At 38.2% G+C, this 21,126-nt stretch overlaps 1 protein-coding gene across 1 annotated transcript in view; it reads left to right on the forward strand.

Annotated features, from left to right (window-relative positions):
- LY75 (lymphocyte antigen 75) overlaps window positions 1–17,423 on the forward strand; it is a 43,814-nt gene extending 26,391 nt beyond the window's left edge. The window contains exons 22-35 of the mRNA XM_083865284.1: window positions 626–731; window positions 2,577–2,737; window positions 3,113–3,242; window positions 5,637–5,863; window positions 6,281–6,449; window positions 7,399–7,560; window positions 8,447–8,569; window positions 9,004–9,198; window positions 9,557–9,777; window positions 10,851–11,025; window positions 11,518–11,685; window positions 12,881–13,003; window positions 13,462–13,629; window positions 15,463–17,423. Coding sequence (XP_083721410.1) covers window positions 626–731; window positions 2,577–2,737; window positions 3,113–3,242; window positions 5,637–5,863; window positions 6,281–6,449; window positions 7,399–7,560; window positions 8,447–8,569; window positions 9,004–9,198; window positions 9,557–9,777; window positions 10,851–11,025; window positions 11,518–11,685; window positions 12,881–13,003; window positions 13,462–13,629; window positions 15,463–15,647 — 2,313 coding nt within the window. The 3' untranslated portion in view covers window positions 15,648–17,423. The remainder of the gene's footprint in view (window positions 1–625; window positions 732–2,576; window positions 2,738–3,112; window positions 3,243–5,636; window positions 5,864–6,280; window positions 6,450–7,398; window positions 7,561–8,446; window positions 8,570–9,003; window positions 9,199–9,556; window positions 9,778–10,850; window positions 11,026–11,517; window positions 11,686–12,880; window positions 13,004–13,461; window positions 13,630–15,462) is intronic.
- Window positions 17,424–21,126: the final 3,703 nt, after the last annotated feature.

Here is a 21,126-nt window from a genome sequence, read left to right on the forward strand (position 1 = left end):
GGCAGACACTGTTTCCTGAGTTGCCTTAATGATTAAACTTACTTAAAAATTAGTGAGCAGCTTTTAAGAATTAAACAACAAGTAAGAAGCCATAATATTATTATTTCAGTACTACATTTTAAGACAGTCATCTAAAGTCTTAGTGAGACTCATTCCTGTTGTTTGCTCCACCTTTATTCTCTATATGTGCATCAGATCTGCCCATTACATTGTGCCAAGGTTTTTAAACTTACTTCACATCATTGCAGATTAGACCTTGGAGATCCCATGTAGTTTTTCCCCAAAGGTACCTTATTACAAGTTCCTGACCTGCGCTGTCTGACTGCAGAGTTCATGTGTGAGTTGTCATTCCTAAGCCAGTACGCAATTCTGATGTAGCAAATAAGAATTACTGACTATCAATGAGGAGTTAGTCAGGGAGATCATTTTATATTTGGCTACTCTGCTGAACTGAATAAATGCTTGCAGCTAGTATCAGGTCCCTCGCCTTCTGCAAAAAATAGTTTTATGTTATTGCAGGAAATGAGAAGTGAATTTTTAGGATTGGTTTAAGAACCTTTGCATATTGATTTATTTTAGGCAGAATGGTATGATGAAAATAATTTAAATTATGTTTATTTTGCAGTGTTTTCTAAAGATGAAACCTGAACATTTAACATTTAATGCAGCTAATGAAAAGTGTGTAACTTTTGGAGGATCTCTTCCATCTATCTCAGATCAAGCTGACCAAGGTACTGAGGTGAACTGGGAGCACTTTAGTATGCAGCTTCTCTTCCAGATTCAGAATAGTTCTGCTTAAGAACTTGAGCATAAATCACTTGGTTATCCACAGCCACACTAGAAACATTCTAAAAATCCAGATCTGGTTAAAAATGTATTGTCTGTTGCTTGCATTGTTGGAAACATAACATGGAAATGCAGTTAAGCAGACATTTGAACCAGTCTGAAGAGCACCTTCTCTGTATGATTTTAACCTGTTACAAAAAGAAAAATGTTGTAAAACCTTGCACTGAGAGTTGAGCATAGAAGGGTCATCATTGAATGAAGAATTGTTTGGCTTTGCAAGCTAAAACATAGCCGAGACTGTAGAATTTGCACTGTAAAAAAATGCTGTAGAAGCTGCTTCCAAGAGAAGCTCAGCTGTGTGTGTGAATGAGGTAGCAAATACAATGCCAGCTGGAGCACAGGACCCTTTGTTTCTGCATGTGCACAGCAGCTTAATGTGGCGGTGTGTCCAGACTGACCCCCTGTGAGCTCTTCAGTGATGAGAGGATGGAAAGCAGGAGGACCAGAGGACAGAATTGTTTCACCTAAATCAACTAAAGTCAATCAGAGAAATGCAGTGAGGAAGAAATGGGTTCGCATTGGCTGCAAATTAATGTTCAGCAATAAACTGCTGAATGATATGGCTGAATTTGCAACTATATTCTTGTGGATAATTAAGAGTTCTCTTAGGGTGTAGCTGAAGTAGCTCAGTTGAATTCTGCAGTGCCCACAGTGCATATTTTCTTTATAAGCAAATAACCTCTTGCCAAACAAAATATGGTAAGTAGACTAGAGAAGTCAAGAGTGTATCTGCAGGCAGCAGCTTAATGGTAATTTTTTTTTTTGCTGCTGCAGATCTTAGGCCTATATGTTTTTGTATGCCTTTAAGGCTGGAAAAGCACAGCCATTCTGAAATGTTATGTAGCAGAATCCCTTTTGAGATTTGGTGCATATAGAAGTGTTTGTTATTGTGTCTTGCTTGTTTTTCTTTGCTCTGTGTATTGGAGACCACCTATATGGGAAGAAGACACAGTCCTCTTAAAATGCACTTTCTGTGGGCTGCCTCTACTCCTCTCAGGCTAGCCCTGACATGCAAATCTACAATGGCTCTGTCTCTTTCAGAAAATAGGCTATGGCTAGTCTGGCATGTGACCAATAGCTGGAACATGTCAGCAGGAGCTAATTACATAACTTCGATTTGTCTTCCTAAACTAGTCAAGCTTAGTGACTGCCTTTGATGCCTGGGGGGTTACCAAAGCCCATTGTTTCTTGCCAGAATGCTCACTAAGAGGGGTCTGATTTAAGGTTTACCTGGCTGAATTTTTTTTCAGCTAAGTCTGACTTCCTTTGACCTGTCCTGCTTTCTCTGATGGTGGGGTGGATAAACTGCCAGAATCAAAAAAATGTTCTGATTTATGTTACGTAAAAGAGAAAGATGGGAGATAAGATTCCCTCCATCAATTCAGAAAGGGCAGCAGACAGTAGATCTTGTAGGCTTGTGGAGAAGCAGCTTCTTAAGTTTTTCTTTAAGTTAAAGATTCTAAATTAGTTGGCAAAGGAACAGGTTAAATCCCCTATCTTCTTCTCAGCTCAGAATTTGAAGGACAAATACCAATAGCCTGCTGCTTTCAGATAAAATCAATATGAAAGGTGATATCATGTGGAGGGGAGGGATGATAAACATTCATGAAGGGCTGGAAAAATTAAATTAATACAAACAGGGATTGCATTGTCTTAGTTATGGGAAGTATTCTTTCAGATGTTGTTATTTTCCTAACCACAATATGTACATTTACTATTCCATCCAACAGATTATATAACATCCTTGCTTCCTGGCCTGCCAAAAGATATTTGGATTGGTTTACAGTTCCTGTTCAGTACAAGGGAAAACAAATGGATAGATGAGAGTAGACTGTTGTATAGTAACTTTCACCCACTCCTGACAGGAAGATTAAGGAAAATTCCACTGGACGTAAGTTCTGACTTTTGACTTTTCTTGCCTGTTGAGTAAAGAAATTTGGAATGTTGTGTCAAACCCCCCCCTCCATGGAACAGACCAAAATTCCCCACTTAGTCATTTTAATTGGCCAACAGAGTGGCTGACAGTACTGGGGTTTTATTTACCTTTACTTGGATGACAACTGCTGAAATGTTTTTAGCTTAGGAAAACTTTGAGTCCAGGCACCTGGTAGTGTTTGTGAAACAGGTAAGCTGTATTGCACCACTCCTTTGAAACTTCTTAAACAAGTTCAGACAGCTGGGGTTCTCCTAGACTCGTGTTACTTCACCTCTACACAAATATGTTTATACCTTATTTGAGTCTGATAAGGATATTTCTGTTTCTCAGCTTTTTGATGAAGAATTTAACAATCAGTGTGGTGTAATCCTCAATGATCCCAAATCACAATATGTTGGAACATGGAATTTCACTGCTTGTGCTGACAGGCACTTTTTGGGTATATGCCAGCGGTCTGTAGGTAAGTCTGAAGAGTCAAAATAAATTGCAGCCAGAGTTTTAACTTAAGGTGCATGTGCCAGGAGACTTTAAAGCATGTAAATGATTTCAGTTGAAGAGCAGGATTCTTGTAGAGACTAGGCAGGTAAATTTTAGAAAAGCAGAGTGTAGAGGAGGATCTGGGCTCTGTTTTGTCAGCCATTCAGAATTTTCCCTATTGTTTTTCATTGCCCAGTTCAGGGAGAATCTCTTTTCCTGAGGGACTTTGTGCGGTTTCATTGGAATTATACTTTAGCAGATGGGTCTTTAATGTTCTGTGGGTGCAGAGATCATGTACACTGAGGGGTGGAACAAGTGACTCCTTTTTCCTTTTCAGAACTGTGGAAGTGAGAAGCCCTAGAAAGGAATCTCACAATATTTATATCCTCCTTAAATACATCCTCTGTCTTTGACATCTATGAGAATATAAAGTATCATAGACTCTAAATGTTGAAGTTGGTCTCTCCCCTGAGCAAACTTGAGAGTTGGTATGAGTGGGATTTTTTTAATCTGAACTAAAAATAATGTTCAGATATACCCATGTGGGTTGGCCAATACCAATTACTGGAATAAGATCAAACACATATAGTTATTATGTGCATTTCATTACTGCTATGGGCTAATGTTCAGCATACCCACTTCTGAGTAGGTTCCTTTATATAAATAATCCTTTTAAGTGATGAACATGCTATCTTCTAAAAAAAATCAAACACAAAGAAACCTAGGTGTACAAAACACCCAAGCCTACACCCACCTTCTTCATTCTCAAATAGGCAGAGATTTCTACCTCCCACACCCACATCTCCATTTAACATACAAAATCTTCTTTACCCAGTGCTAAATACTCCAGAAATTTTTAAGTGTTAAGATTAGAAGTCTGGATGGAAGAGATGTCGTAGAAATGTGAACAGGAGACTTACAAATTGGAGGTTGACAATGTATCTGTTTATATCAATCTCTTATTAGTCTGAAGTGACTAAATACTCCACATTTCTTTGCCACAGCTGTAGAAGGTGTAATGAGAAAGGTTTTTGGACTGACAGAGAATGTGTCCTGCTGTGGTCTGGTCTTATACTGTGTTAGGGATCTAAGGATAGTTTGAGAGGGACCTCAGCAGATTGTAGGGCGAGTTGTGAGAGAGTCCAAGTTGTATAGGGCTTTATCATAGGGAAAAAGATGATTCATCTTCATTGGAAATCTTGGCGTGATTGTGATTTGCAGAATTTCTTGAGATGGTAATCATCAGCAATTATTTTTTCAGAAATGAACATTTTACTTACTGTCTTGTTTCCAATTTGGTACCCCTTGATGTGTGACAGCACCCTGGGTTTCATGGTTCTCTTTTGTAGCTGTTTACTAAGTGAAAGCATTTGGCAGCAGACAGAAACCACTTGATACAATCTGTTTGAGCCTTGTCAGTTTTCTATCTATTGAAAGCTGTAAATATCAAATTAATATTGTGTTTCTGTCATCTTGTGTTTTGGAAAATGGCCCTGTCAGCCTATCAATCAGCCATTTATATACTGTTATTTATAGAGTGATGCCTCCCCTCACCCCTTGCAAGCCTTTTTCTACTTCAAATATTTTAAATATCAGGAGGGTTCTGCCTTTTGCAGAATGAATTTATTTTTGGTTGTGTATAAAGCTTTTGGGGTTACCATTTGTATGCCTAATCTTACCACCCACAGGAGTATTTGCATTTTCTATTAACTGCAGTAGCCATGCATCACTGAGCTGTGTGCCTTCAGGTGTGGTGCTGGTAACTGTGATAACACTCCATGCTCAGAGCACAAATAGTGAATTACATCCCTCCCTATGCAAGCTGGATTTTCTGCAATTAGTTAAGTGGAGGTGAAAGCAGTTCTCAGTGTATTCAAGGATGGCAGTAAGGAGTTCTGGGGCTGTGCTGTACCAAGATCTGCATAGACAAGTTCTGTGGCCCATTAGATTTGCATAAGCACAAATCCACAGGCTCCACAGAGATAAATGAGTCAGGTTTAGCTATTGCTATATTACAGCAGAGAGCACTTGCCCTCTTGCATTTGTGTATAATTAAAGTTATAGAATATGTTTTAATTCAATAAATTATTTAGCAGTTAGTTAAAAATAACATACAAAAAGATGTGAACCTAAGTTGAGAAAAAGATATTTAATAATACATTGGCTGAAAATAATACTTTTTTAAATATATATTTTTCTATCTAAGATATCAAAGATGTTTGCTTATAACTATAATTATCAGCATAATCTACAATCTAAGATTTTTTTTCCTAAGTGCAGTCAAACAGGTTTTTCTGATTATTACAGAGACATTGGGAGTTTAAAATATATTACAGTATTTAACCACCTAATTATTGGATTTTTTTCTTGTGTATAGGAACTGCTGATAACCAGACAGAGCAAGTCATTAATGAAACACTGACCTATCAAAATGTTCAATACATGTTAATTCTGAAGAATTTGTCCTGGAATGATGCAATGGCTGCATGCATAAATAATAAGATGCAGCTGGTTAGCATCACAGATCAGTTCCAGCAGGCTTTTCTTGCTGTTCAGGCTGCTCTTCATAATTACCCACTCTGGACTGGACTCTTCAGCAGAGATGTAAGTTTAATAGATTACTTTCAACTCAATATGGCGTAACTGAGACTGGACTTTCTTCTCAGTTATTACTAGTTTCTCAAGACCAGGAGATTATATCCACCACTGCTTTGCAGATGCAAATGATGCAATTTGGACATCCCATTTCTAGGCCTTCCTGCCTATGTACAGTAGTGAAACATCAACTTTGGATAGTTTGCCATTCAGCTAATTTGCATTTTTACAACTGCAGAACTTAAAATAAAAAAGCTTATTATATTATGAGGAGGAAGTTGGCTCTACTGAGGGCAGTAGAACAATTACAGTTCTCATCAGAGACACTGAAAATGTCTAGCCAGTGTAAAAATATTATCATATCATTTTCTGCACCTTACATTTTTTTACAGTGTAAGCTCATCCCTTTTGCTTAAATCATGCTAGGGTGGAAAACATTATGGCTGGCTGGATGGGAAACATGTGAGTTTCAGTCGCTGGTCTGAAGATGATGAAGAAACAAGCGAAGAATGTGTGTTTTTGGATACTGATGGCTTCTGGAGAACTTCTGACTGTTCCTCTGAAAATCGAGGTGCTATTTGCTATGCATCAGAAAGTATGTATGCTACCAGAATTTTTATTAAAATTTATTTTTATTCTGTTATGAAATGTATTCAGTGTTTCCAGAAAGCTTGTAACTTGAAAATTGCAACTTTTTAAAACTTACATTTCCTCTGATTTCTATTCCATTAAAAAAGAAAACTGGCTTCAAATCTGTTCACACACAGAATTCTTCTGCAGGGAGAAGGTACATGACTATATGGAGAAGAAAGGTAGAAGGTAGACACTGAATTGAAAACTAACATCACCTGAAGTTCACAAAACCCTTCTAAATATCTACTAATTATAACAAGACAGGCATATAGTAGGATAGGTGTTTTTTTTTTATTTCCAGGAAAGCTATGCTAGTTGTGTATCCTTCAGAAAAAGATTTTTCTAATAGATCATCATGGACTTCATCCCTGTGAGACCATTATGATTAGTTTTGGTTTTATTCTGTGAGGAGACACAAGCTATTGTACATCCCGAGTCACAGTAAAGTGTGGTGTTAGAACATCATTAACTGTTTTGTGTTTACAAGCCAGGGAACTGCAGGAAGAGTCCTTCTTATTCCTCAAGTATTAGATAAAGCCATAGAACTGAGATGTGCTGCTAGCTGTGAAGTAGCTTATTTATTACAGTGATCTGCCTTGCACAAGAGGCAATAAGAGCTTTCAGTTATTGGCCTACACTTAGCACTTTTATGTAGGGATTTTATTTTTAAACCTATTTAAAATAACTGTGAAAACTGGCAAGTATCTGTATTCTTTAGTAGAGCTTACTGCTGGTTTTGTTACTTTAAAAAAATCACCATCATGAGGAACTGAAAACAACACACTTTAAGGATGACAACTTAATTTGTCTTACATGTTTTTTTAAATGGTACCTGAAAGTGTTTTGTAGGGTGCAGGTCAGGTGTTGTTATTAGTAATTCATGTTCTGATGTTGTCTTGTCTTTTTTTTAGAAAAGACTGAAAAAGAACAAGTTACACAAGTGAAGTGCCCACATAAGATTAAAAATACACCCTGGATATCATTTAGAAACAATTGTTACACTTTTATGATAACAAAAAATAGATGGAGAGAATTGAAGCCTCATGAAGCTCATCATTTATGCAGGAACATGAGTAAGTACTTTGTCATACTGCAGATATTTATGGACTTAGATGAGCTTGGGGGAGATGAGTGTTAGATCTGAGTCACTGTCTTACAGTGACAGACAGCAGAGTGAATGTTGAGAAAGGCTGTAGCAGTAGTGCAGTAGTGTTGCACTGCCTGATGCTGTTTGCCCTTGCACTGCCCTGATAAAAAGTGCCAGAGCATGGTTAGGAGAGTTGAAGAAAGAGGCAGCTTGGAACTACTGAACTCTGAGATTTCTGAAATATGGCAAGGTTTTTGTGTTTGGTTGGGGTTTTGTTATAATATGTCAGTTTTAAATAGTTTGGGTAATTGTTATACCCTTGGCAACATTCTGGCTTTATAGTTACATTAACTCCCTGGTTTCCTGCTGCCTCCAGCTTTGCTGTGTGGAACACTTATGTGAACAAAGAAAATAAACAGAAAAGCACATGGGCGTTTTCTGTCCATCCTGAATAACGTATAACCTTAGAAGCAGCTTTCCTCTTGTATTAAACCTTCAGACATTTGTCTTTCCAAAAATTATTTTTATTTTTTTGTGAACTGATTTCAATTCAATCTTTTTCTTAATATTTTTTCTCTACTAAGGCAGTTCAAGCAAATCATGAAAATTTGTTGGTATTTTTATGTTCTATGCAGAGAATTTTTACTACATACAAGTTGAAGTGACACTTATCCACATAACCAGGGATAGTACAATTGATAATACATTTAAAAATTGATTTTGCACTGTTCAATTAGTTCTGTTATAAGATCTGACCTTTACAGATGTTAACCTATCTGTAATAATTGTTAACAGTAATTGAGAAATGATGGGTTTTTTTAACTTAAAGGTGAATTTGTAAGAAAGTAACGTAAAAAAAATTTTTTCAACAGACCCTGAAGCATTTGTCCTGAGTGTTCGAGATGAAGAGGAGAATAACTTCGTTACTGAGCAGCTTCATTCATTCAGTGGTCTGGCTCTGTGGGTCTGGCTGGGTGTGATTTATGATGACAGTGGTAAGATTTAAGTGTTTGGTTTTTTTCTTATTAACTGGATTGGAGACAAAAATTGCAGCATTAAGTGCATATTTCTTGCATGTTTCAGTTTATAACTAAAGTCAAAGTGAATGCAAACCTGTAACAATGTTTTATATTTGTACTTACCTTCTAGAAAAAAATAACATGACATGCTCTCTGTTTGAGTGATAATTAGATCCAATATGTTCTGTTCAGTCTAAATTAGATTTCCCTGCAAAGCAGGACTTAAAGTGGCCAGGATGAGTAATGCTAACGTATTTAGCATTGGATATGGAACTAATTTAGAGTAACTTGCAGTATCCCAGCATTTTTTCCAAAGTGAACATCTGTTAATATCATTAATATATTCAAAGTTAAATGGTATTTGTAGACATATTGTCAGTGGTTTAATAAATACGCAATATTTTCCACAGATAAAGTTCTCAAGTGGTATGATGAAACTCATCTGACTTACAATAACTGGAGGCTGGGAAGACCTATCATAAAGAAGAACAGTTTTTTTGCTGGCGTAAATCTTGATGGGTTTTGGGATATTTATAATTACTCTCAAAGTTGGCATGCTAATCACTACAACATGTACAGTATTCTCGCCTGTAAAATCGAAAGGGGTGAGTAGTATTGGAGTTGGATGAGGGTCATAATTTAAATCATGGCTCCTGCTGAATAAGGCTTTGGTTTTGCTCCTAGTGAAACACATGGCACAGCTGTCATGAGCTTCTGGGGTCATCTGATCAGTCTGCATTACTGCTGTAATACTCTGATCAGGAGAAATGTGTTTGCTATGCTCATCCAGCAACTGCTGAACTCGGTGTTCCAAGTAGCAAAAGTGAACTTGATGGAAGTGGTTTGTACTGAGCACTTTAATGCTTGAGTTACACTGATATAGATGGATTTTAATGCTTTCTGTATTTTTCCTAATAACATGAAAGAAATGCACACAATTTATCTTTGTATTCTTTGAAATAGGACACCAAGAGCACAAGCCTCCATTGCCCAATACTATTCCACATGGAAACAGAACATACAGGATCCTTCAGAAAAAATTAACGTGGTATGAGGCATTGAGATTGTGCCAACAAAATAACAGTGATTTAGCAAGTGTACACAGTGAATCAGAACAGTTATTTCTAGAAGATATTGTCAAACAGGATGGTTATCCGCTGTGGCTTGGGTTGTCAATTCATGATGTAAGTATATGCTGTTGGGGATGTCAGTAACAGATCTGTAAATAGTATTTTGGACAAAATATTAAATATTTTCTGATGGTTTTTTCTGGTTCCTTAGAATCTCTTTTCCATATAGTATGTTTTCAATCCTGCGTAATGTGTTAATATTAAATTTTGGTGAATGTAGGCACACTAAGATATTTCTTCCTAATACCTGACAGTTTAAAATAATACCATGTTCTCAAATCATTCCTTGCAGCACAAGGAAGCATGATTTGCAGTGCTACCCCTAGAGGCTTCAGACTTTATGGCCCTCTGTAGAATCAGATTTCATTAGCAAAGAGAGACAGACAAGACTGTGTGGAACCTGCTTAGCTGAGGTCAGGACTGGCTCTCCAGAGCAGTTCAGGAACTGGCTCTCAGTAAGTAGAGTGTCCATTCTCCCAGGAAACACAATAGCTGGAGGCAGCTGCAGATCACCTTCCTCCTCTGTCTGCTTTACTGTGGAGCCAAAAGCCTGTGGCCCTGACCCTGCTCCCCTCACTAATTCCCAGACGTGGTCATAGTAGTTAGTTGGCAGGAACACTCTTCTGCAGAGGTTGTCATTTCTGTGCATACCTGTGAATGAGTCCCTCACAACTGACTCCTCATTGGCATAGGTTTCCAGGAATGTATCTGAAGTAGGAACTAGCACTGCAAACCATCCCTGAGCTGCCCAGTTTTACTCACTGAGGCTATCTCAACAATTTAACAGTTTGCAATGTATCCACTAATGCTCATAGCAGGGAAGGCAGATTGCTTAAATGAAACAGCAGAGTGGAACTAAGTAAAATGTTCCCCATCAGATAAAACAGGCACATGACAGGTTTAAACTTGTGAACATGCTGTCCTTTCTCAGTTCCCACAAATAATAAAAAATTCTATATTAAGAAAATGCAAACTATGTTGTACATTTATTTGCTGTGAATTTAGATGAGACCACCTGCTCTTTAATTTATCACTCTGCAAATATTGCTACATGACAATTCACGATGGATGACATTTAAAGCATAGTCATATGTGGTTTAAAAGTTGTGGGTTTTTTCTTTAATTAGGGAAGTAAAGCTAATTTTGAATGGTCAGACGGAAGTGACTTTGACTACTATCCCTGGGAATTGGAAAACTCAAATACTACTGAGAACTGTGTTCTGTTGGATACTAAAGGATTTTGGAACCGTACAAAATGTACAAATGTTGCCGAAGGTGCCATTTGCTATAGCCCTCCAAACAGTAAGTTTTATTTTTAAAGTTTTGTGTAGCTGTCTTTACATATTGTATTTAGAAGTAGAAATGAAGGTTGAAATACGGCACGTGGTTCCCTTTTTAAGAAGAGTTTTTTATCAGGAATGATAAAACACTTTTTAATACTTCAAGGAGTTAAATTCTCTCATTTCAGTGGTGAAAACCTAAATCAAATCTGTTTACTTCTTGATCACCTGTGGTAGGAATATCAAATGTATGTACCTTTTCTAAGCCAAAGTACTTATCAAATGTCAAATCCACAAAAAAAGCAATAAAAAATTGTTCCCAAGTCTTTGGGATTTGTCTTCTGTTCACTTTAAAATAAATTCATATATGACACAAAGAGAAGGAATGTAAGCTAATTGAATAGTGGTTGTTGGTAGGAGTAGTAGCAGCTCTCATTAATACTTACTGTCCTGTTATTCCAGAGACTGTGCACAAACTGCTGCAGCAGAAATAACAATTTCTTTGTCTTTGCAGAGAGAAAATTAGAGCCAAAGCAAGCAAGCAGAGCCACTGGATGCCCACAGAGCAGTGGCTCCCTGCACTGGGAACAGTACAGAGATCACTGTTATGCCTTTGACATGGCATTCTACAACTTTTCTGTGTATAACGTGGAAGAGGCTAAGAGAATCTGCCAGAAGCTGAGTAGGTTTAGACTCTTTATCACATTATAACTTGTAATAAGTCCACTATTTGAGAAGAAATAAAACCCAACAACCTAAAATCTATGCTGCTTATACTATAGCTTTGCTATTTTTATGCTCCTTTAGTTTAGGAGCAATAGCAAGCTTTATCTTTGAACACCTGATGAAAATTCTTAATAAAATATTGCTACATGCTACAAATCATTTGGCACACAAGTATTGGCAGATAAAGTGCAGGTAGCCAGTTGTAGAAGATTCAGAAATTTAATGCTTACAGTTGGGAGGAAAACATTTTATCTGCATGGTGAGTTAGTGCTGTTGGCAGGGCTTTCTTATATCCTTGCCATAGCTGCTTGCTAATAGGGAGCTTGCTAACCTATCAAATGGTTCAAAGAGCATGTATGTTATAGATATTAAAGCATGTAAAAAACTTAATTTTATGTCAAATTAATGGGTTTTCTCTCTTTGCTGAGCTACATGGAGAGTTGTATTGCAGTGTTAATCAGTCTCGTGTACAGAAGTTCTAATCACCGTAACATAGAAGTTAGTGACTGTCATAACTTTCTTTCATGGAATTACCTTATGGTGTGATGTTGAACTCACTATTTAGGATCTCAAAAACCCCGCCCTGGACGCAGTTTGCTGTTGAGTCCAATTTGGTCTGGTAATTGAAAGAGAAAGCATCTGGCTTACATTTATATAATTGTAGAGGATGGGTGCACTCTGAGCATGCCTCTCTAACGTGCCCTTTCCTCCCTCTTATTCCTCAATTACTGTACATAAAAACCTGTGGCACACTGGGAGGATTGATTTAGAAATTAACTTGACTCAGCAAAATTATGAGCTTTTGTTCAACTATATTTCTGAAAGCTTATTATTGGGCAAGACTAGTAATTCTCAACAGGCATATCTCTTGATATCTTCCATGTATGTTGTCTGCAGCAGTAAGTTTACTCCCATTCATTCGGTATAACTTGCTAGAATAACCAGACATCCAAAGCCATCTTGTAAAACATGCTGTATTTTACAGAGTGGGAGGTTCATGTCCTTATTCTGCAGGTTATTCTAAACTAATTTTACAAGTCCAGATCAGCAAATCCTTTCCCATAGTAATTGTTCCCACAGAAAACTCAGTGTACCAGCATCATGAAAAATCATGTAAGTTGCAATTCTGAGTGGTTTCCTCTTCCCCTTAGACCCTTCAGCAACCCTTCTGACTATAGTGGATGCTGAAGAAAATGCATTTGTGAGCACACACATAAAGGAACATGATCTCATCACCAGGAACGTGTGGCTTGGCCTGGATCATGGCTTTAAGGGTAAGAAGTAGCAACAATGCATAAGCATGAATGTTTCATATTGTAAATATAAATGCATAAATCCTCAAAAATAAGAACAATTATGTAGTGTTGGTAGCGTACAGTAACTTCTACTTGAGGTTGGAATCTGTTATTTAATATTTTAAAGCACTTTGGACTTCATTGTAGTTAAGTCTCTTCATGTTGCACAGTCAGGGTAATCAGGAGTCACTGAAATTAATTTTTCCCACCTCTGTCACTGCTGCCTAATTTTTGATGCAAGTGCATCAATTGCTAAAGGTTTAGAGCAGATGGGTGGCTAAAAGTTGTGTGTTCATGTTTACTGCTTTTAATATATGGGATGGATAGTCAGCCCTTCTCTTTTTAGCAATGTAAAGAAATCAATAGATTGTGAATGACATTGTGTAGCATTACAGGATGTTTTCATGATCTAGACTAAGTAATGTTTTTTTCAACAGGACAGTCCCTGAACTGGCTGGATGGCTCATCAGTTAATTATGTCAACTGGGAGAACAAAACTGCAGAAGCCAATGAAAAATGTAGTGTTATCCTGTCCACAACTGGCATGTGGTCTAAAGTTGACTGTGCACGTAGTCAAAGCAGAGTGGTTTGTAAAGCTCCTTTAGGTATGGAAGCATTATTTTAGCAGAGACTTAATTTTGTATTTTAGCAGAGACTTAATTTTGTAGAGACTGTTTTCAGGAATGTCTGGTATTTTGGATGAAGTCTGTGTTGAAATAATGGAAGTGAAATTCACAAAAGAACCATCAACTGCCTCTGCCTAAGCAAGAGTCTTCTGTTGTTGTTTAGCCATAAAAATGCATTCAGAGACAAACTGTGTAGGAATGTACTTGTCCTGGCTCTCACTATCCATTCAGTGAGTAAGGAAGAGAACTGCAATGTCCAAAAGTGTAGAGTAGTTGCTACTGCTTCTTACCACAGGGTATCCTGTCATGGGTGAATTTGTGTAGGTGGAATCAGAGAGAGTTCTGCTTTTAAGAGATGCTGAGTAGGCAGATACTGCACATTGTGTTTTCAGTCTTGGGAAGGCTTCTGGAAGTGTCACCCCATAGCTCCAAAGATAACTCAGGCCTTTACTCCCTCATCCTTGGCTCTGTACAGGGAAGCAAGCAGTTAACTGAGCATTAAGCAAGCAAGCTCCTGAGAAGTAGTGGAATCTTTCTGATTTTGTATACATTTTCACTGAAGTGGAAATGCAGGAATAGATTAAACTTTGTGCCACTAAGGAAAACCTCAACAAAATCTTTTCAGCCTGAAGGGAGTGTAATTACCTGCCTTTCCAAGAGCCCAGGATCTCATTAGGTTTATGAAGTATACAAACCTCTAAAGGAGTGCTGCCTTTGCAAATAGGTGTTTTTAAACTCCGGAGGTCCCTTCCAACCTAAATTTTAGTAAATTAACAACAGAATGATCAAAAATAAGCTAATGCATTCCTGCATGAATCAGCATCTAACTTCCCATGTGATGAAGTGAAGACTTAATAGGAAGCAGTTTGCCTTGACTTGAGCTGACAGTGCAGTATTACCGTGTAGCTAGCTAAGCATCAGCCTTATGACAAAAAATATTCTTGCCAAAACTCTTTGTAGAAATTTTTTTCCATGGATGGCAGGGACAAGGAACTCTGCACACCTGAGACGCTCTAGAAACACGTGACTTTATTATTACAAGGGTCGTGGGTAAAGAAGGCTTTGCTTCCAGCCACCAGCCTGGGCTGAAGCAAAGCCCTATAGAGAGAATGGGGAGAGAGAGAGATAGAAGAGAGCTAAGGGGTAAAAACGGGGCAGGAGCAGGGAAAAACGTGGGGAGAAAGCAGGAGCAAGGGAGGTGAGAGAGAGGAGAGGAGAGGAGATGGGCCAAGAGAGATAAGGGAAGAAGAGTGGAGAATAGCGGAGGAGAGAGGAGAAGAGAGGACAAGAGAGAGGAAGAGAGGACAAGAGTGGGGAGGAGAGGACGAGAGAGAGGAAGAGAGGACAAGAGTGGGGAGGAGAGGACAAGAGAGAGGAAGAGAGGACAAGAGTGGGGAGGAGAGGACAAGAGAGTGATCCTCTTGTTACAATACAATATATCCTTTTTTCTGTTGAATATTCTAATTCACATTGACCAACCAGCATGAGATACAAAACCTACAAACTTTGCATGCAGCCTATAAGAACGACTGCATTACCATGTCATTTTAGTCTCTATAGACTTCTTTCTTATGCATTTGTTCTTGGATGTCTTTGCCAAGGTGGAAAGGCAACATTCTTGTCCTTTTGTCAGCTTAATCACCATCTTCCTGCCTGCCATGCACACATCTCGAAACTGGCTTTCATTCCTATTTCACTCAGGTTTTACATCTACAGTATTTCTTGCCATGCAGTCATATTCATAAGTCCTTCCTGTCCCGTCTTTCCCAACAACTCTTAAATAATAATTATTTGTCTTTTGATCTGTTTCAGGTTCTAATCATACTGGTGTGGCTGTAGCATTTGCCCTGCTAATTATCTTGGTTTTCTTTGCTGGACTGGTATGGTACCTCTACAAAAAGAAGCGTCTTCACTGGAGTGCCTTCTCTTCCGTACGCTATCAAAGAGGGATGAACGATGATGAAACTGATGATATGTTCACAAAAGACAGCTATTGAAAATCTTTCTTCTGATCAATTTAAGCGTGAACTTCACTGTGTGAAGCCATAAGAAATGAGCTACTTGATGTTTTATTACTTCTTTTTGGAAAAGTAACAAGGTTATTAATGGGGGCTAAAATTAGTTTGTTTATATACAAGTGCAATTTTTATTCAATTTTATGGTAATTCTTTACATTTGGCCTCAGCCTTTTAGGATGCGAGGTGTTTAGAGTTCTGTTGTATTTTTTAATTTATGATATTATCTCTCTTTACTGGAATTTTTGATGGAACAAATTAATGCCAACAGTACTTCATGCAACATCACTTTAATGAATACACTTAAAATTTACTTCTCCCAATAGTCTTATTTATATTAGGATTAAATGCCTAATTTTCTAGTTACCAACCTATAACTTTATAGGTGAAATATGTCATCTGTCCAAGAAACAAAATATGTCTAAGGAAAGACAGAGGATATATGGTAAACAAACTTGTGTACATAAATGCTAAAAATACTTGAGTATTTTTCATAAAACTTAAACTTGATTTTTGTACGTGATGTGTTACTGTAGCCTTTCCTATGCACTCCAAAGAATGCCATAAAGGGAAAAACAGGAGACAGAGTTGTATATATTAATTACTTAGTGATTTGCTCAGTTATTGTTTTGAAGAAGTATTTTGATTTTTTTGAATGCACAGTACAAAGAATAGGTGCATTTACTTTTATGAAGAAGGATATGCCAAAGACCAAATCCATTCTGCATATGGTGGCGGCATGAGGTGGTAAATAGGAATACATTGGCCTGGTGTGCTGGGAAGAGTACTACTGATTTCTCTGAAGCAGCAGAGCAAGGTCACAGTGTTCAACTGCCTTCTTTTCCTGCAGTTTACTTATGTTGATGGCACTTTTCTTTGTTCCTGTTTGCACTATTTTGATAAGGAAGTGTTTATCATTTGTGTTGAGAAGTAGAGAACTCCTCATAGATACCACTTTGAGCCTGTTCCAAGAGCAGCCTGAAGGGGCGCAGTAAAAGAGCCATTGTGGTAGTTTGCTGATCAAAGAAGTAAGCACTTTTGTTGTTTGTTTGGTACTTTGGGCACAATTGTGAACATTTGCTTTTCCTAAGGTAACTTGTAGAAAATGTAGTTAAAATGAAAATAACTCTCATTCTTTAACCTACCCTGGTATGAGAAGTGTTTGAAATGTTGCAAAGTCTGGTTCCTGATGTCTTCTGGTTTAGCTTATATGCCTAAGTGCTTTGCCAAATGACTTCTAACTTAATAGACTAGAAAAAATTTTGGTTATTGTCTTTTTCTAACTACAGTAATAAGTGGGGGAAATTATTTACAAGATCCCATGTTTTGAGATTTACTAGTTTTATAGATGTTTATACTCTGAGCATTTTTAGGTGTGAATCTGAAATGGAAAGTGGAAATTAGTAGTAAGATCCTAATTCAACACAAAAGGATATATACTTTTTATTAAAAATTGTATATTCTTATAAATGATGTAAATAATTTTTTCAGGCCTCATTTGTCATGTTTGTTTCATCACATCCAAGTTGTCTAATCACTGGTAATTCCTTTTTGTGTAAGCACTATGGCCTTAGTGCAGGTGAATAACCCACTTCATTTGAAATACACAGGAAGATTATTTGGCAGTATTGTTATTGAAAGAATAAAATTAAATAAAACACTGAACTGCTTACACTGGTTTCATTTCCATGGAAGCAGTTATCAAAGTTAAGGTATGGGCCATTAATCACTGGGTAAAAAAGCACAGCACAGGGGCTGTGATCGGAATTAAAGCAAGTAAGTGTGTGTAACCACAGTAAGAAAACTTTAGAGGTAATACATATCTTTGATGTATTTAAAAAGAATGCCAGTAATTTTCTTTTTGCAGTTGAAAATTTAGTTATACCGAGCTTTTATCAAGCTTCTTCAGGCTTACACAGGGAACATTCCTCTGTGCCTTTTTGTTCTAATTAGGGTGTAGTTTATTAGCACCTCAAGGCCCAAATTAAGCCAGTGTATAAAGAGCTCCCTCCATAATGCCTCTTAAAATATAGGCAAAGTTAAACTACTTCCAGCTAAGGAACATTTGCAATTAAAGCATGAGATGTATTCATTTTAAGTGATGTCTGAGCTCTGAATTCCAGACGTCCAAAATCTCTGACTGCTGGTCAAAGGGCAGTGTTATTTTTAGCTCCAGTAATGGCTTGTTGGGAGAAACATCCTATTGTACAAGATGACTATAACGAGGTCATCTGCTTCACAAACATTAATCTTAAAACTGAAGATGATGTACAAGGAAATGGCAGCAGAGAACTGCTTTCCTAGGTCCCAGAGTAATGGAGTTGAGAAGGCATCCTAAAACTCCTTCATCCCAGAGGACAGACTATCTGCCAGCTGTGGTAGCTTTAGGGAAAATGTGTATAACTCCAGTTCCTCTTCCTGAATTTTGCCCAGTCTTTGTAAGACTCTGCATCATGGAAAGGTTAATCCACATCTCCCACTACACCAGCCAGCATTTTTTTTTTTAAGTGTTTCTGCATCAGTAACTTAATTGACATAGAAATCTACAAGTCTTTATGCATGAGCACCCTTTGGGCTTGATGCTTTTGTTGTACTTCTCAGCATTTTTCCCTTAAACCAAATGCACCATCTGCTTGTTGCTTTGGACATATGTCATACATGTAAACATTTTTGAAAGGAGTAAGTAGATTTCATGGCCTGCTAGTGATTTTTCTTTTTTGGTGTGGCTGCAAATAAATGAAGACCAAACATTACAGTTTTTGTTGCTACAAGGTGGAACTACTATTTGGGTCCTTCATGCATCTGCTGTTGCTGTGTGTATGAAGCACAGTGGGATTTATAACATCCAGGCTTCTAAAAGTTAGTCAAATTCATTCTGTTCTCAAGAAGTATATAAAGTTCTTATTGACCGAATTGAATAGACACTGCACAGTTTTAACACAAGACCTATGAGCAATATTAAAGAACTGAGCTCAGGAAAAACAGATTCCTTACTGGAGAGTAAAATTCAGTTGTCACTCTAATGGACCTTTCCCATTTAGTTCTGGAATTATATGAAGAGAGTTGACAAACTACTAGAGAAGAAGGAATATTCTGTTAATAGGAAATTAACTTAAAAATATGATGCATAGGATAAATGCCCTTAGAAAATACTGTTATGTTGGGTATATTCTTTGTGGCTAAAACACAGCAATGGTATTTGCACACTGAAAACTCCTGTACACTCTATCGTAATATCTGTCAGTAACTAAGATTTTTAACAGATTTATCGGGGTAGGGAAGGATACCAGGTGTTTATTGTGATGACACAGTACTGCAACACAGACTACAAGTCTCTACCAATGGATTTCTCTACCAATGTAGAAGGGACATAATGACAAATAGTACAACAGTTCTTTGTTTTACTACTTTTCAGCATAAATAATTTACTCCAAGGTGACTTTTTAAAAAGTGGATTCCAGCAATACAAAATTATTATTTCAAAATGTGTTTCCTGAATTATGCTGACCTCTTATGCATTATTTGCTAGAAAAAATGAGAACAGAGATGTTTTTCTGCATGCTGAGTCTTGTGACACTCATATGGCTAGTAACAGTACTGCTCCTGCTTTCTATAAAACTTCTCTTTTCAAATGCCATGTGTCATGTTCCATTTTAGGAGATAATTCAGAGCAGGTAATTGTACAAAACCATATTGCTTACACTTTGTTAAAGCTAACAAGCTTTATATGCATGTTTGAATTAAAAAGTAGTGGGTTGAGTTGGTTTTACAAATGTCATCACCATTAGCAATTGAACTTTCACTGAAATGTCTTTTTTTCATAAACATGATCTGGGTATTTGAAGAGCATCTTTTGTTAAATGAGAGTATGAATTATAAATGTGTGTGGAAAAGGGGAAGTCACATTTGCACAGGGCTTGCATTTTGAGATGCTTTGAGGAAAAAGACTGGGTTTCTGAAATTCCATCTTTTGTTGTCTCCTGCAGACATCGTTCATTGTCCCTCTTCTCTCTCATACCTGCTTTGCAGCACTGACTATCAAGCCACCAAATGGAGAACATGCCACCAGAGACACAACATCCAACCAGGCAGCCTTACACCACTGCAAGCTGCCAGGAAAGGGGACCAGAAAGCACCACTTACTTCCTCTACGAAGCAGCAGCCACAAGGCTGAAACATGTGGGATGAGCACTGCCAACAGCCCCACAACACTGCTATGGGCTGCAGGGAAAGGGCTGCAACAGCCACTATGGACAGCTGGAACATCCTGTAGCAGCAGGACACCACAACTTCGGCAGGCTGGGTCTGCCCCCTTCTCTGCAAGCAAGAAAGCCGAGAGCAGCTTCCTTGACCCTGGCCCAAGTACTCATGACACAAGGGGGAATTTGCTGTTTGTTGTGTTTGCTGTGCTCTTCCCATGCAGATTCAGTGCCTTTGTACCCCACAGCAGGCAGCTGAGTTGCCTTCAACCTCACACTGCAACAGGAGAAAGGAACAAGACAGGTAAGTTGCTCCTATTAATGTGTGTGCCTCATTAGTGGCCCTGCAAAAACTATGCCCAATGTCTAACCCAGCAAAATTTATCTTCTTAGAAGGCTCTCACTATATAGTCACTTGGGATTTGTAAGTGTTTGCTTTTACAGGAAGAGCCTGTTTGTTTTGGTAATCCTGAGCCCTCACAGCATTTTGGGGAAGGCCTGGGGGCCAGGGCCTGAGGGCTGTGAGGGGCCCCAGACGTGTCCTGGGTGCAGTGTGGGCAGGAGGTGGACTGGGCTCTGGAACACCAGAGCTCTGTTCTGTAGCTGGCTGGGCTGCCCAAGCCAGCACTAGGTAACAAATGTCTGGCAGGAACTAGGAATCAGCCACCTGAAGGCGTTTGCTCTGGGCTGCATTCACACCTAAACAGGGCTGTGGAGTCTGGGTGCTCCATGTGATGGATTCCTCCCAGCTGGGGGTCACAACCGTGCTTGAGCAGCACTGAGCTGGCACCGAGGTAAGTGACTGTCACTGGCAATCCAGCCACCAGCCTTCACCTCGGTGCTGACCGTGGAATGGGGCCAAGGTGTGTACCAGCTGGGCATTAGGAATGTCTGGTCAAAAAAAGTAGCCAAGAGCCTGGCAAATTTGCATCCCACTGATTCAGGAATCTGTATTTACAGAGGGGGCTGGAATTAATGTGTGAAATTTGCTGAAAGGCCCAAGGGGAGCATGTTACTTTGAAGCAAATGCACAGGGTAACAATAGAATACACAGAGGGAGAGGCTGTGTGTTTTAAAACCAGGTACAAATAAATGTTTCTAGTTTACAGCCAGTAATAACCAGATGAATGACCTTGTGAAACAACTCACCTGAGGCAGTGTCTTTGTGTATAAATCATTTCATGTTTATGGTGTAGGTGCTGATTATAAATTGTCAAGAAACTAGTTCATGTGAAATAAGCAGAGCATTCAAACTTGAGAAT

Source organism: Zosterops lateralis, assembly GCF_965231275.1.
Source record: "Zosterops lateralis genome assembly, chromosome: 7".
In the NCBI taxonomy this organism is placed as follows: Eukaryota; Metazoa; Chordata; class Aves; order Passeriformes; family Zosteropidae; genus Zosterops; species Zosterops lateralis.